The 14,702-nt window shown below is 47.9% G+C and overlaps 3 protein-coding genes across 4 annotated transcripts; all 3 read right to left on the bottom strand.

The window, feature by feature from the left end:
* Positions 1-558: 558 nt before the first annotated feature.
* tvp23b (trans-golgi network vesicle protein 23 homolog B (S. cerevisiae)) lies at positions 559-3,098 on the bottom strand. Its single transcript, XM_029133700.3, has 7 exons — positions 2,952-3,098; positions 2,287-2,363; positions 1,992-2,136; positions 1,624-1,713; positions 1,382-1,507; positions 1,166-1,294; positions 559-1,083 (listed from the first exon to the last, which is right to left on the bottom strand). The coding sequence occupies exons 1-7, from the start codon at positions 2,961-2,963 to the stop codon at positions 1,057-1,059; spliced, it is 606 nt and encodes a 201-aa protein (XP_028989533.1). The 5' UTR covers positions 2,964-3,098; the 3' UTR covers positions 559-1,056.
* A 292-nt stretch (positions 3,099-3,390) lies between these two features.
* trim16 (tripartite motif containing 16) lies at positions 3,391-6,955 on the bottom strand. Its single transcript, XM_029135319.3, has 6 exons — positions 6,150-6,955; positions 5,634-5,729; positions 5,252-5,485; positions 4,772-4,943; positions 4,589-4,669; positions 3,391-4,469 (listed from the first exon to the last, which is right to left on the bottom strand). Exons 1-6 carry the CDS (start codon positions 6,720-6,722, stop codon positions 3,871-3,873), a joined length of 1,755 nt encoding a protein of 584 aa, XP_028991152.1. The 5' UTR covers positions 6,723-6,955; the 3' UTR covers positions 3,391-3,870.
* Positions 6,956-9,935: 2,980 nt separating this feature from the next.
* Positions 9,936-14,598, bottom strand: LOC114845623 (pre-mRNA splicing regulator USH1G-like). 2 transcript variants are annotated; one of them, XM_029133843.3, is made up of 4 exons: positions 14,454-14,598; positions 13,840-14,117; positions 11,567-12,014; positions 9,936-11,393 (listed from the first exon to the last, which is right to left on the bottom strand). In XM_029133843.3, exons 2-4 carry the CDS (start codon positions 14,001-14,003, stop codon positions 10,578-10,580), a joined length of 1,428 nt encoding a protein of 475 aa, XP_028989676.1. In that variant the 5' UTR covers positions 14,004-14,117; positions 14,454-14,598; the 3' UTR covers positions 9,936-10,577. The 2 variants fall into 2 exon arrangements, with proteins under 2 accessions (XP_028989676.1, XP_028989677.1); XM_029133844.3 differs by lacking the exon at positions 14,454-14,598 and adding an exon at positions 13,142-13,419 and having other exon boundaries at positions 13,840-13,980.
* Positions 14,599-14,702: the final 104 nt, after the last annotated feature.

The following is a 14,702-nucleotide window of genomic DNA, read 5'->3' as shown; positions in this document are numbered from 1 at the left end:
ATTAGGATACTGAACACTTGTATTTTCACGATTACTAGACTCCATTGCTTATACTGCATAAAATGACACTGTTCACTATAAATTACTATAATAAATAAATACTATATTACTGACTTCTTGTTTATTTTGAAGTAAAATACGCCTAAATGTCCGTTGCGCACGTGACACGCTTTTCTTCCGCATCTGTCTTATGCGTTTGAAACGAAATTAACACCAATTTAGTTTCGTATCACATCAAATGTACTCTAAATGTTAAGTCGTTTATCAACCCACCAATGAACGCTGCTATTGTAAATATGCTGGAAACACTGCGTTGGTTGTACCGACAGAGACGAGTTAAGGCTTCATGCAGTGTTTGAGCCCAACCGCTGGGTGTCTCCCACCACCAACAACCAACCACCAGTCTACAATCACCAAACTATTTTACACTGCTCGTTATTCAGCTTCATACGTTGGATTTCATTGTTAACACCATGTCGTTTATGTTAAATTCACAAACCTCGGTCTCCACAGAAAGCTTCATTCAGATTCCACTTGTTCACATTAATCACACTGGAAAAAAATGCACAGATGTATTTGCACAAAAGAAGACGTTGCACATAAGATCTTTAAATACATATTTACACAATTCATACAATCTTTTACACTTCACATCCAACTATTTATCTTCTGAGCTGCTGATCCTCTTATCTGTTATTCAAACAAAAACTAGTCCCTCAGAACCTACATTTATTAATTATACATTTATGAAGGTTAAACTCAAGAGCCAATGAAAAGAAGTAACTAAAGCATATATTTGAGGGACTTGTGGAACCACACAAAGCATCAGTCAATTTACCATTTCTAGGTTTCATATCCATTCTTCAATCATGCATTTATGCTAAAGCATCCATTATGACCTGGAGGGGTTTATTGCTGTTTGTTGTTGAACCGTCTATGAAAAATTTGTCTTTAGTGTTAAAATAAAACAAACTAAATCCATTACTGTTGCCTTCTGATAGAGATTTCCTTCTATTTTCCACTTGCATGCAGACGTTCAATTAACAGCAGAGCACGCTATGATTCCTCTTCTTTAGACAGCGTCTGCAAGAGGAAACACACATTCAGACCTGACAAAACAGACAGGAATATGCTCACTGAGGTTTATTTTGAAACATCAAGTCACCTGTTTCAGGAACTGACGTCCAAAATAGTTTGTAGCCATGTTCTTCAAGCTGGTTTTGCTCCCCACTTTACAGCGTACATATCCGTAGAGGTTGGCTCCTTGCAGCACCACACCCATGATCACTATAGGCTAAGAGGGTGATGATATTAAGATTGTAAATCAACAAACAGCTTTTATTCAAATTTTTTTCTGTATCTTTTACAGTTGAAAACTCACCAGCCATTTAATCTTGAAAGAAAAAAGAGTGCTGAAGGCAAAGATGACCCAGAGGACTGGACAAATAATCAGTCCGAGCCAGAAGATTCGCGACTCGGAATCTGAAGCCTGTATTTTGCCTGTGCCCTGTGGAAAACAAGACAGTCATGATTACACTAAATCTTAAAAGTGAATTTGAGGACTCCTGTGTGCAGCAAAATAATTACACCAACACCAAAGCACAGAAATCTGCTCAGAGTTACCTTTCTTGATTCAAATACCCAGTGGCTTCGCCCATCATCATCCACCTGGTTCCACCACCTCAGGCCCACCATCAACCTCCCTGTGATGTTCTGCAAATGAACGGATACTTAGAGCGTAATATAGAATCTGGAACTAACAATTAGGTTTGTTATCTACTTATCATATATAAAACCTACAGCACAAAATGTCAAGACAACACTAACTTTCAAATCCACTTCAAACATACAGACCCTGAAGAAACCAACCACAGGAAGCTGCAGTGTACAGTTAACCTAACTTCCATGTCATTGTGACATGTTCATATTCTCTTTGATTATGGCAAAAAAAAAGAATAGCCACTGTCTTGTAAAAGTGATTAAAAACGCACCTTCACAGTCCAGAAGTCACATGACAGCAGAAGGATGATTGCAACCATGCAGGCAATAAAACTTTTACTGAAAATCTCACAGAGCAGATACACAAGCACGGCACTGACTCTGAAGAGGAGGTGGAAAAAGGACGCCACTGGGTGCCTGGCAACAGATTTAATATGAAAATAAGTTAAACATGCCCTTTAAAATTTTCCACAAACTCAATTGAGACAGTAAATTGAAATGCAATTAACCAAGAAGCAGATTGCAGCATCACTCCAAAGATTAACTGTACTGATTTGTTAAACTTACTTAATACTTGTCTTCTTTGACCTTTTACCTGCATCTTCCTCCGCATCAAACAGAGACACGTCTTCATCATTGGCATCCTGAGGAACCAGTAAAAAGCAAACTCAGACATAGATGGGGTGTACACAAAGCTTTGTTTACATACTGTATGGACATGTGATAAGCAAAGCATTCCCCTATGTGCAATTCATAGGAAACACATGACGCGTAATTTAACTTAATTATCTATGAACACTACAATGCACTGCTTGCATTGATAAATGAGTTTACTAAGGTTCATGTCCCGTCAAAGCTAATGAATGTGAAATGATGGCGTGTTCTGTGGTTAGCTAGAGATGTTTACTGAAGCTAACGTTTAGCCGCTTGCTCTGTCAAGCAAAACATGACAACACGCCAAACGAACGTTTAGGCGTTAACACTAAGCGTATGAAGAACTAATGGAAACAATCTGTATCAACTTAAAAATGATAAAAACAGCGTAAATAGACAAAGCGGCCAACTTTGCCTAGTTGCTGCTAGCTGCTAGCTAGCTAACTAAACCTTTAACGACCTTTATACTTAGTTACAAATTAAAAAGCAAAATTTTAGCCATTATACTTTTTTCTTTTGTTTCTACTCTAGTGCAGATTCACATATCAAACATCAACACAATAAAACAAATTACTTACGCCCGTTAACATGTTGACGTTGGCGTGTTCCTGCTTACATGCTAGGTTAGGCGTCACTCTGCGACCTAGTCACGTGACTGCAGCGTGATGACGTGTCAGTCGTGTTACGTTGACGCTTACGTACTAAGAATCGTTCAAACGTAAAACTTTTTTGGTCCGATTTTGCAAAATTATTATATTAAAATATATAACATTTATTATAACACAGTTGAACTAATCGTATTGTTAGATTATGAATGGCTCTTTTTACTGACTGTGTCAAAGCACTGAATCCATCCAAATCAGGACAGACGGTTTGAGAGAAAAGTATTGGTGTAAAAAACCACAGTGAAAACATCTGGACTTGGTTTGAATGTTTTCATCCCTCAAGAATGTTGAGCCTGCCTGAATCCTTTCCTTTTGTTTGTGGCAGTACGTCCCCAGTAAAGCAGATTCTTAGTTCAGTTTATAATCTTTATTTTTGGAAGATTTTGAGTTTTCCCACCTGTTACTTCAAACCTCAACTTATTATTTCAAAGGCACATGTTGCAGTTTATACTCTACTAAATTAATTTAGAATAGGAGCAATAATTCCAAGTACAACATAATAAGACTTTTACATTTCTAGCAACACGTAGTTCAAATTCAAAAGACCGTATTCAACATGTTTTTGTACAATTTTGTACATGCAAATTCAAATTTGTCTATGCAAACAACAAATATAGGACAAAAAGTTCATTCACAGTGTAGAGAGGAACAATAACTGTAGCAACAACAACAAAACAATCAAAGATATGAGCTTAAACAGAACCAACACAAGTTTGAATTCAGAATGTAATGCTTGAATGGAAGCGAACTTATGTTCTGGGCTGTAAACATCATCATACAGTGTATTTTGGCTTCGATTGTCCCCGACGTGCACCGCTGCTCCGCCGCCGGCTCATGAAGCAGCAGGCCCATTCGGAGGGGACCTGGGGGGGGAGGGGTTCCTGAGGGCTATCGGATCCCCAGGTGCAACCAAGGCAACGACGTTTTCCTTTTTAGGCAACCACACAGCCAGATACAGAGGCTCCCGGAACTCTGCCTGGTACCTGTGGATGAGCGTCATTTTGTCGTCCACCCCGTAGAAAGCCAGCAGGCCCTGCTTGTAGTCCACGTACGCCCCGATGCGGGTGAACTTCCCCACGCCGAGGGGCGTCTCCACGCCGCTGTGCCAGGCCGAGAAGCTGCGTCCGTTCCACTGGAGGCACCAGGAGAAGTTGTTCCCCGTGATGCAGCTGTCGCCAGCGGTGCCCTTGCGGTCAATGCTCTTGTAGGTCAGACCGATGTGGGTGCCTTCGCCGCTGATGTCCGCCTCGAAGTAGTGCCGGCCCAGATAGAAGCTCTCTGTGGTCAGAACCTGGCGCCAGTTCTCGAAGCGCTCCGGCAGGTCGGGGTAGGGGTGCTGCCAGGGCGTGGTGTTCGCCACCTTCCTGTTTTCCTCTGTCAACCGCAGAAACTTGTGAGCTGTGTCAGCATCGAAGCTCATGTTGGCGACATCTGGGGGAGGAGTTAGAGGCGTTCAAACGTGACGTAACCACAGAAATGTGGCAACTGCAAAGGTCAAGCTCCCGTTCTCACATAATAAGTCAAATGAAGTGTAAAATCACATGACTTACACTTGAGGAAGTCTGCGTGTGTGACTGGATCTGGGAGGATGGCAGCGATTTCATGAACCGTCGTCTTTATTCCCGTTTTATCTGAAACGAGCATATTTCAGTGAACAGTGAAAGCTATTTGTGACTTTTTGCAGGGCTGGCAGCACATGGACAGGTGACTGATCGGCCCAGCCGTCCTCTCACCGTTTTTGCACGTCTTTCTCACTTTCTCGATGTACGAGGACTCGAGGCTGGTGCAGAGCTCCTGCGTGGAGTCCGTGATGACGCGGCTGAAGGCTTTCAGACCGTCCACCAGGCCGATGTAGACGCCGGGCAGAGAAACGTCAGCCGCTTCTTTCTTCCATTCTGAATAGTCCTACACGGCCAAAGGACACAGACTGAGGTCATTTGAAGCACTAAACCTCAACCTGTCTCACGTTTTAAGTCCACTGCGCGTGTTTGAGAGAATCTCTATGAACGAGAACACCTGCACTTGATTTGAAGGTTTGATGCTTGAAGAATGTTGGACCTGTTGAATCCATTCCTTGTGTGTGAGGCACTTGTACTTAGTTACATTATAGTATTACCACAGTTAGGTGGTGAACACATGAATGTGGTGATAACTGTGGGCTGCTCTCGCTTTGTAAGAAGCTGGAGGAATCTGCTGGTTGTGCTGTTGCTCACCTGGAGGAAGTCCACGTCGTTCTTGTTCCTGGAGAGCTTCTCTATCTGCGCCTGGCGCTTCTTCAGCTCCGTGCACCTCTGCTCCAGGTGGACCCTGATGCCCTCCACCTGCTTCATCGCTTGCTTGTACTCGACCTCCAGGATCTCCGTCACCTCCTTGTGGGCCTTCTCCACCATCGCCTGCAGCTTCTGGAACTGGTTTTCGACCACGCCTCGCACCTCAGTCACCGATTGCTGCGGATTAGACGTCACACGCATTCCTTTAGGAGACGCCGCAACATGTAAACATGGATTTCCTCCCACGCCCGGGGAACCTGCTCCGTCAGGGCTAAAATAACCCATGCTGTCACTAACATGCATTTCAGATTAGTCATTCACTCACCTCAATAGAAACTGTGTTGACCTGAAGCTTCTCGATGGCGTTTTCTGCCGCCGTCGCCGTCTTCACCGTTTCAGTCTGCTTCTCCTTCAGCTCCCTCTGTGAACACAGCCAGAGATTCAGAACCTGCAGTTTAATCCACACATAAACGTCAACAAACAGACACGAGCTGTTCACCAGCTTTCGCTCCGACTCACATCCCTTCCCACCCACAACACCGGCCTGGTTTCACATTAAATTCCTCCGACAGGTTCAGGCAACTCCAATATCCAGTGTAGGTTTAGAGCCTGAGCCGCAAGTCAGCGACTCATGAAATATAAAAACTCTAATTGGATGAAGCCAATTCTTAAAGAACACTCTTGAAGGTTTAAGCACTGTACTTCTCATCTCGTGTATTAAACAGGTCTGACAGGTCTGCGTCTCTGCTCCTACTTCCTACCGCAGCCATTACAAGCAGCAGGAACCAGCCCACACGTGTGTGGTGAGCGCTGTAACTGTGACCACACCGGGGGCTCTTGCCTCTATCTGCCTGCGAGCCTCCGCCACAGGAACGGCGCCGTGGCCCGTGTGATCCTCCGCCACGCAGTCCTGGCAGACGCAGCAGGCGTCGGCCAGGCAGAACAGCGCCAGCGGCCACTTGTGGCTCTCGCAGGTCCGCCTCTCGATGTCCCGCAGCGGCTCCACCAGCCGGTGGTTGTGGAAGTTGGGCTTCTCCCGGTGGGGCCGGAGGTGGGCCTCGCAGTAGGACACCAGGCAGGTGAGGCAGGACTTGAGGGCCCGGCGGGGGCTCTCGATGCAGGAGTCGCACGCCACGTCATCGGGGCCCAGAGGTGGTTCCTGCTCGTTCGCCTCCTCTTCGGCTCCGTTCTCCCCCTCGTCCTCCGTGGCCGGTTCTGAGCCCGCCATCGTCTCTCCAGGACTCCCGGCGTCCAGCTCGTCCTGGGTTCTGACCTCCCGTCCCATCTGTGCGTCCTGGACCTCAGCAGCTTCAGGTTCTGGCGGGTTCTGTTGCAGAGTGTCCGCAGGTTCAGGCTGGTCTGTGTTCAGCTCATCTGAGCACAGAGGTTCTTCTCCGGCTGCTGCGTCGGCCATGACTCCCTCCCGGCTTCTCGTCAGCCCTGATAAGTTCTCTAGAAAGAACCGGCTCAACCGCTCAAGGCCGCACCTTGAGATGGTGACACACGATCACGTCTCCTCCCACAGAGGTGGAGCCACAGAGGGTTAGTGCTGTGTGAAGCCTTCTGAGAATGTATAACCTATCGCTGACGTCAGAGCAGTTTCAGGTACTAGTCACAAGGTATGAGGCTACTGTGAATGGGAGATGAGCAGTAGTAGTCAGGCAAAATGCCCAGTTCACCAGTGAGACTTCCTGCAAACTACAGCTGTGATCCATGACTAGTGTCGTACCTTCACACAGTTACGGCTGAAAGCACTGGTTTCTCTTTCCTACCCGATATCACCGCTTTAACCGGATGGAACCTCTGAACTGAACGAAGCAGGAAACTGACCTGCTTCCTGATTTAAATGTCAACATTTACTTCAAGTTGATAAGCCACGCAGCGCCTTCAGTGCAGCTGCCGCCCCCTAGTGGCCAAAGTCCGAAGCTGCACTCACCAGGTAAATGAACCAAAACCACAGGACGTGGTCAGATTCTTCAGTAAGACAGTGTGAGTCATTCCATCAGCAGCTTGGCCAATATTCCAACCAGGTTAGGGTGGTTTCATAAAGCAAAGCTGAACTTGGTACAGAAGCAATAAACACACATCAAATGAACCAGAGCTTATTTATTTGAAAGGTCACATTTGGTTCAAGTTCACTAATGTAGAAAGTTTATTTGTAGCTGTGAGGAGAGGTTTTCTTGTGGGTGGAGGTGGTTTTTTTGAACGTGTGTAATCAGTTTTCTGGTCGCACTGACTAAACGGGCACCATCAGTCTGAGCCCCCGTCACTGCACCCCCACCAGCTCCGTGAAGGGAGGAGCAAACACCATGAGCTCCTGGTATCTGTGGAAGAACAGACTGAGGCGGGACAGGTAGGAGTCCTGCTGGTACGGCAGCTGCTTTCCAGCCAGATACTTGGAAACGACAGGTTTCACCTGCAGAACACAAACACGTCCATAAGGACACAGACACGAGCCCAGAGCGGCCACACCTTCAGGCACGTGTGGTCCGACAGGAAGGGAAACAGATGGTGCTCCACGTGACAGCTGAGCAGCGAGTGTCCGAACATCCAGTCCAGCACCGGGTTCCGAGGCAGGTTCAGAACTCCGTGGCTCATCTGGTAGATCCTCCTGGGCCGACGGGTCGGAGAGAACATGGGGAGGCCGATGTGCTGCAAATAAAATGATGAGAGGAGATGTCAAGGGGCAAACAACAAGCTGCACATCAGCATTGAATGCATTCATTTAAAGCTGCATCAAAGTTGATTCATCTAAGGAAGGAGACGGTGACGGACGGAGCCAGGTTCAGTCCGACCCCCACAAGAACAAACGCTGTTGCTTCTTTGACCCTCGAGTTCACAGAGCTTGTTGATTTCTAATCCTCCTTCACACACTTTGATCAGAACAATGCACAATGACCTGCAGGACTCAGGCTCCATCTGGGAAAGTCATGCATGAGCTGTTCCTTTTCTCCCTTAGTTCAGCGGCCGGTCCGATCCACGAGACCACAATGCTCCATTCAGCTTCAAACAAGACCTGCTCTCATAATTTATCTGTGTTTAATAAACCTAAATGCACTGAAGCATATGAGCCATTTAGAGCCAGTGGTTCACAGAACCATCAGTCAAATAATCTGGACCCAAGAGACTCAAACTGGACCCACCAATCCAGAACCGCCCCGGCCGTCAGAGGGACAACCGTTCTCACCTGGAAGATGTTGATGTGGATGTAGGGCACAGAGAACGAGGCGAGGACAGCAGCAGGAAGGCTGCAGCAAACAAACGCAGGCACCTTCAGCCTCTCTACACGGCTGGGACCGGTTCTCTGCAGAACCATGACCAGCAGGAGGAGACGAGCCGAGGGTCTGTGGATGAACCCACTAACGTTCCTGTTTACGGCAGGAGAACGTTTGCTCTCTACTAATTATTCAGCAGGAACATGGAAACTCACAGCGTGAGTCAAACGACAAAATCATCTCAAAACTGACAGATGCCACTGAGGAGCGGCTTTCATCCGACTCGCAGCACTTTACATCCCATTTAAGTGTTTGTCCAACTGCTGGAGTTTCTCACCAGGAGAACCAGCAGACACAGGAAGGCAGCTGCCAGGATGCTGCAGTCGACCCCCCCCCTCTCCCACCAGCCGCTCTGCTCCGCCACCCTCAGCTCCATCATCAGCGTGTCCCTCCCGCCCGGTTCAGCCCGTCTCTGTGTGCGGCCCGAGTGCCTCCTCTTCATCCTGGCTTCATCCGACACACTCTGCATGTCAGCACCTGCGCTGGCGACAGCTAAAATACAGTCACCGTGAGATTTGCAGAAAGCTGCACGAACCCTGAGCCCAGTAGGTCAGCGTTAGCGTTGAGAGCGTTGGCTTCGAGCCCGGCCTCCTTCCTGCTGCTTCAACCGCCTCTCTTACCGCCTCCCATCGCCTGCTGACTTCCAGTGTAAACCAGCGGGATGTGTTTGCCCTCAGAGGAGATGAACCAGACGGCCACTAGGGCTGCAGCTCTGTGCAGCTCATACATTGTGCATGTGCCCCCGCTCCTTTGTGTCAGCTCCTCTCCCTGTAACCGAGGCGAACGTCCTGGGAAAGCAGAGGGAGCGGAGGGCTGAGGACTGGATCACTCAGCTCTTCCTCCCCGGCTCCGTGCGGTATCTGGTGTCCGCGCTGCTGTCGGGCTGGAGGCAGCTGCTCCTAAAAGCTGCGCTGCGGCCGTCGGACAGCTCCACTTACACCCCCTCCAGCCTGTGGCTCTCACAAAAATCTACTGCTCAGAACCAATTAAAACCAGTATATATAGTATAATATTGTATAATAGTGTCTTATTCCAGTATTTACTGATTATATTTTGCTTTCTGAAACAAAACTGGAAGATTTGACCCAGGATAGAGCATCAACAAGCATCGTGATGAATTCAGTACGTGAAATGATGGTTTATTTCAGTAAAAGTTGTTATTTTACAAAAACATGTATGTTCATGCACAGTCAGACTCTCACATGCAGAGGCAGACGTTCGGTGAAAGCAAACACGTCCCACAGCAACCTGAGAAAGCGGCGTCATCTGGCACATAGTCGCTGCGGTTCTCACTGCGGTCAACTGTTCTCTGAACGGACGAACTGCTTTCATCCGTCACACGGCCACTGAAATGAATTACAAAAATAAACTGCATGTGCAAAGATGGGTTAAACAAAGAGGACATGGAGCCAAACACTGACTCCGTGTTGTACCACCATGCACCACTGTGTGGCGCTACATGAACAGGACCAGCCTCTGGAGGGTGGAGGGTTTCACCTGCATGACTGCTCAGACAGAAGCAGAATCACAAGCAGCTGATATTCATGTGAACCACGATCGCATTTAAATGGCAAATGATTTAAAGAGCTGCCTAATTATATTAATGCACTACTGAATTGGTTCTACTCGCCACATTTTCATCACCTCCCAGTGGCATATACCAGTAGTAGCCGCTAATATAATGAAATAAATTAATAAGGTCAATACGCTAAGAAACGGCTGTAAATGACCGGAGGAATCAATTACAGCAGAATTTTACAAACGTAATGAACTTAGGTACAAATATTAACTTTCTGTACAGTGAAGACCTGGATGAACCTTGTTCAGTCACACAGTCCAAACGAAGCTTCCACTTTGAAAAAGTTCTCTGAAAAAAATAAGATGCATCACGAAACGGACGCAGAGTTGTGTGAATCTGTTATGGCTGTAAAATAATCCTGCTCCATGTAACTGTTAGCTCCCACGCAGAAAGGTCAGGACTGCTCTACTGAGCTTCAGAGTTCTGTGTCCTCCATGGCCTCTGGCTCATCCAGAGCATCCACGCGCCTTTTGCAGGCTTCCAGCAGCTTCTTCCTGGGGCCTAAAGGCACGTGAATGCTGCCGAGATCCTGATCTGAACAAAGCAGCAGCGCCTCCAGGTCGATCTTCTCCTTCCTGAAGATGGAAATGAACTCCCCGAGGCCTTGAGAGGCCAGGAAGGTCTCCAGAGGACTGGACTCTGGCTCCAGGTCCTCGTCCAAACCAACCTCCTCCTCCTCCCAGGGCAGCTCCTGCAGGTTCCTTTCCTGCAGACTCAACGCGCTGCCGATACTGTCTTCATCGAAGCTGGGTGACCGCGAGGGCAGTCGTCCACGGAGCCGCACGTTGGGCGCGCGTCCCACAGGGTCGCTGCCCGCGACACTGGCTTCATCCCGTGCTCCCAGCCCAAACATGCCCCCGCCCGCATAGTTCCTCCTGAACACCATGGTGCCGAGCCCGGGCCGTGTGAACAGGGAGTCGCGGCCCGAGTCGGCGCTGATCTCTGAACACGCGGCCTCGTGGAGGCCGGGGTCGCTCATGGCGCGGGACAGCGAGTCCGCGTCCTCGTCTGTGGGGAACATGTCGCGTACGTTGAGGCGCGACCGCTCCTTGGCTGCGGCGTAGGTGCCCTGCTTAAGGAACATGACGTCGTTGCTCAGCTGCAGGCCGGACAGCGAGCGCACGCTTCTCCTGCCGTCCTCGTAGATCTTGAAGGTTCCGTCAACCTGCTTCTTCTTCTCCAGCTTCCTCTGTATCTTGGCTTTGCCCTTGGCTGTGGAGTGTAGAGTGGCCTGAGAGCAGAGTACAGGCATTAGTTTCACTTCCCACCATCTTGATTAGCTGATGGAAGCCAGTGTAAAGGTGACTACAGCGTGAAAACACACCCAATACATTCACGTTGCACAAAAAAACATTTTTAATTGGTTTTAAAGGTGAGGAGGGCTGCTCACGGGCAGAAGCTAACCTGTGAGTATGGCATGTTGGAGGTGAGCGTGTTGAACTTGCGGCCCAGCGTGCTGCTGCTGGTGTAGCTGGAGAAGCTGATCGCATCCAGGTTGTCTAAAGCGGCCGACTCCTTCATGAACCTCCTCTCCATGCGTTCATGGTGCTTCCTTTGGAGCTTCACGCAGTCCTTGATGCGGCGCTCTGTGAGGCGGAACGCCCGGTCCTTGAGTTTGCTGACCAGCTTCGGGTCGAGGCTGATCTGCTTGGCAGCGATGGAGTCCAGGTAGCGGACACAGTCCATGTGGCCCTTGGTGGCGGCCATGTCCAGCGGAGTGTGGTAGTCGTTGTCTAAACACCACACGTTGGCACCGAAGGCCACCAGGTAGGACAGGCAGCTGTGGTGGCCGTTGGCAGCTGCCAGGTGAAGTGGCGTGTTCCCCCAGATGTCACACTTGTCTGGGTCCCCTCTGGAGAACAGCAGAGGAACATGGGAAGCAGAGGTGTGGGGCCCAAAGCTCGTTTTGAACCCACCCCGTGAAGGTGTGCAGACCTTACACCTGACCTTTATCATGTAATTACACCTGTCACATCAGGACGGCGCCAGCCATAAAGCTGCACAAGCAATAACATCGTCCTCCTGCGTAACAGTGTGCTGGCCTTTATCTCCATTACTCACAGCAAATGAGACCGTTTATCTTCAAACAAATCAGACGAATGTTTGTTGTTCTACAATCCATCAAATATACAATTACACATGCTAATGCTAGAAATTGTCAAGCAAAAGACTGGATAAACCATGAGGGGATGTATGTATGTATACTTGCATTAGCTACAACCTGGCAACCCAAAAGCTTTTTGAAACCTTAATAAATAACATATTAACCATTAATGATATATTACAAGAGTACTGTTAAAGGTGCAGCTAGTATGAAGTTTAATGGCCTTTGGATTTTGCTTTGGCTGCTTTCATGCTAAGCTAAGCTAAGCTAAGCTAAGCTAGCAGCTCTGTTTTGAACCAAGCCCCGCCCCTTCCTGTCCCTCCTCCTGGAGGCCGGGTCACGGCTCAGACTCGTTCAATAATTAAAAGCCTGCAGGTTAAACATGACAGAGGTGGCTCTGCATTATTTATCCCAACACCTGAGGCCTCTATTTTCTCACATACAGTACTAGCACAGACCTGGATCAGCACCACGAACCCTGATTTCACAGCTGCCTGCGCTGTAACATCACACTGGCAGTAAAACCTGCAGATATGACACTAGATACTGGAGCAAGGGCTCATTTCAGGGGTCACAGCCTCCATTTTATGTGAGGCTGAGTCAGAGTCATCCATCAGCAAAAACCACACGTTGAACTTTTAGGTCCAACATAAATACAAATGTCTGAAGGCCTGTTCTGTCCTCATCCTCAATCAACTAAAGATCCCACAGGGGACAGTTGGCAGCTGCACTAATTAAAATAATTAATACCAACATATGAGCTGTAGACATAATGTTGCAGTAGAGACGTGGACAGTAACACAAGTTCAACTGTACATCACATGAATAAAACCACAAAGAGAATGTATTTAAATGACTTCTTTACTCTGACCAACCTGATACGATGAACCTCAAACTGCCTTTGGCTTAAGATGATGTGAATTTATTAATTGATAATATTTCCGGCTTTAACAAGTAGAATCTCAGTATTTCCTGCCTTGAATTACAGGTCAGCTGGAGTCAACTCCACTGTTAGAGTCTCTCCATCGCTGTGACCTTTATGTTCAGCATCAGACGCCTCCATTTTACTGCCGGCCTCATAAAGCTGCCACTCAGCATGATGTACTGTCCTGCTGCCAACAACCCCAGGAACGGCGTCTGCCTCTCTGTTGTACTAGAATATAAAGGTTAAAGCACCATAACTGATCCATTTAAAAACTGAGTTGGACTGAACATGAAGCTGTGTGCAAAACATCATACAGAACCAGTGTGTGTGTGTGTGTGTGTGTGACTACAGGAGTGTAAACGCCTCCACTTGCACTGATTTGTTAGTGATGGTGCAGCAGGCAGAACAGTATTGACAATTATAAAGGAACTTTCCTTTATAATTTAATATAATATAATAATTAGACTTCATTCATGTCCTGCTTCCTTATACATATATGACTATGGACGCATGTACATTTTAATAATTAACTGAAGTCCTTTAGTTATTGGACAAATGTTTTATTACTTTTTCTTGATTGAACTGTAACATTCCATCATAACGTGGAGCTGATTTGATCGCGTCCTAGTGGGACGGTACCGGACTCACCCTCTCCCCACGATGAGCCGCAGCGCCTCCAGGTTTCCGTGGTACGCGGCCCACAGCGTCGGCGTCATCCCGTCCTCGTCCGGCGCGTTCAGCTCCTTCCGCGTGGCCTCCTTCAGCACGTCCAGGAACCCGTCCCGGGCCGCCCGGTGGTACCGGTCGTTCATGGCGGCGCCCCGGATCAGGCGGAGTTCGGGTCCATGGAGTGACTGGTTCTTCCGACAACTTGTCCGCGGGTCCTGCGAGATGCGCGGCGCGGCGCGGCGCTGACGGGCTGGTTGCTAGGAGACCAGCGAGGGCGTGTTCAGAGGCGGGGCTGGGGTGACGAGCTGACCTCTGATTGGTCGAGCCCTGACTTATCAGGCGGTTTGTTTAATTGTTCTGTTTCTTTCTGACAGTTAAAATACAGCTCAGTGATTCACGTACACCCGAGCAGGATAATAAAATCTAAAACAGCAGCTACAGCCATTAATTACTATTATTATTAATTAACTGATTTCATCATTACATAATAAAGGCCTAAAACAAGAACCACGTTCAAAGATTTCACTCAATGCCACCAGCCTCAAGGCCCCAGTCTGACGGTTCATCACAAAATTAGAGTTTGTTTCGCTTACCTTTTATTTGTATGTGCATTAGTAAAGTTGCAGCTTTCATTTGAAATTGAAACGTCTGAGCTGCAAAAAGAATAAATGTTGAACAATGAACCTGTGGCCACTGTGATGCAACGTAACTGATGGGCTACATAACGTGACTGTTTCTGGCTCTAAAACACAAGCAGGTGTGGAGGCACCCAGCTGATTAGTGACTGGCTCAGGTGTGTTCAGGCAGTGGGAGCCTTTATCAGCTGCAGCGGGTTATCAGCT

The sequence above is a fragment of the Betta splendens genome, chromosome 19 (assembly GCF_900634795.4).
Source record: "Betta splendens chromosome 19, fBetSpl5.4, whole genome shotgun sequence".
NCBI classification, from domain to species: domain Eukaryota; kingdom Metazoa; phylum Chordata; class Actinopteri; order Anabantiformes; family Osphronemidae; genus Betta; species Betta splendens.
The sequence above is the reverse complement of the archived record's forward strand: the minus strand, read 5'-3'. Positions and strand labels throughout refer to the sequence as shown.

Excerpts from the sequence above, each read along its gene's own strand:
- tvp23b (XM_029133700.3), bottom strand. Across the intron at positions 2,137-2,286 it reads TCAAAGAAGACAAGTATTAA|GCACCCAGTGGCGTCCTTTT; the intron begins GTAAGTTTAACA and ends ATCTGTTGCCAG. Across the intron at positions 1,295-1,381 it reads CTTTCAAGATTAAATGGCTG|CCTATAGTGATCATGGGTGT; the intron begins GTGAGTTTTCAA and ends TCACCCTCTTAG.
- trim16 (XM_029135319.3), bottom strand. The coding sequence starts at position 6,722 with ATGGCCGACGCAGCAGCCGGAGAAGAACCTCTGTGCTCAGATGAGCTG. Across the intron at positions 5,730-6,149 it reads AGGCTCGCAGGCAGATAGAG|AGGGAGCTGAAGGAGAAGCA; the intron begins GCAAGAGCCCCC and ends CTGTGTTCACAG. Across the intron at positions 4,470-4,588 it reads ACACGCAGACTTCCTCAAGT|ATGTCGCCAACATGAGCTTC; the intron begins GTAAGTCATGTG and ends CTCCTCCCCCAG.
- LOC114845623 (XM_029133843.3), bottom strand. The coding sequence starts at position 14,003 with ATGAACGACCGGTACCACCGGGCGGCCCGGGACGGGTTCCTGGACGTG. Across the intron at positions 12,015-13,839 it reads CGGCTCATCGTGGGGAGAGG|AGGGGACCCAGACAAGTGTG; the intron begins GTGAGTCCGGTA and ends GCTGTTCTCCAG. Across the intron at positions 11,394-11,566 it reads CCAACATGCCATACTCACAG|GCCACTCTACACTCCACAGC; the intron begins GTTAGCTTCTGC and ends CTCTGCTCTCAG.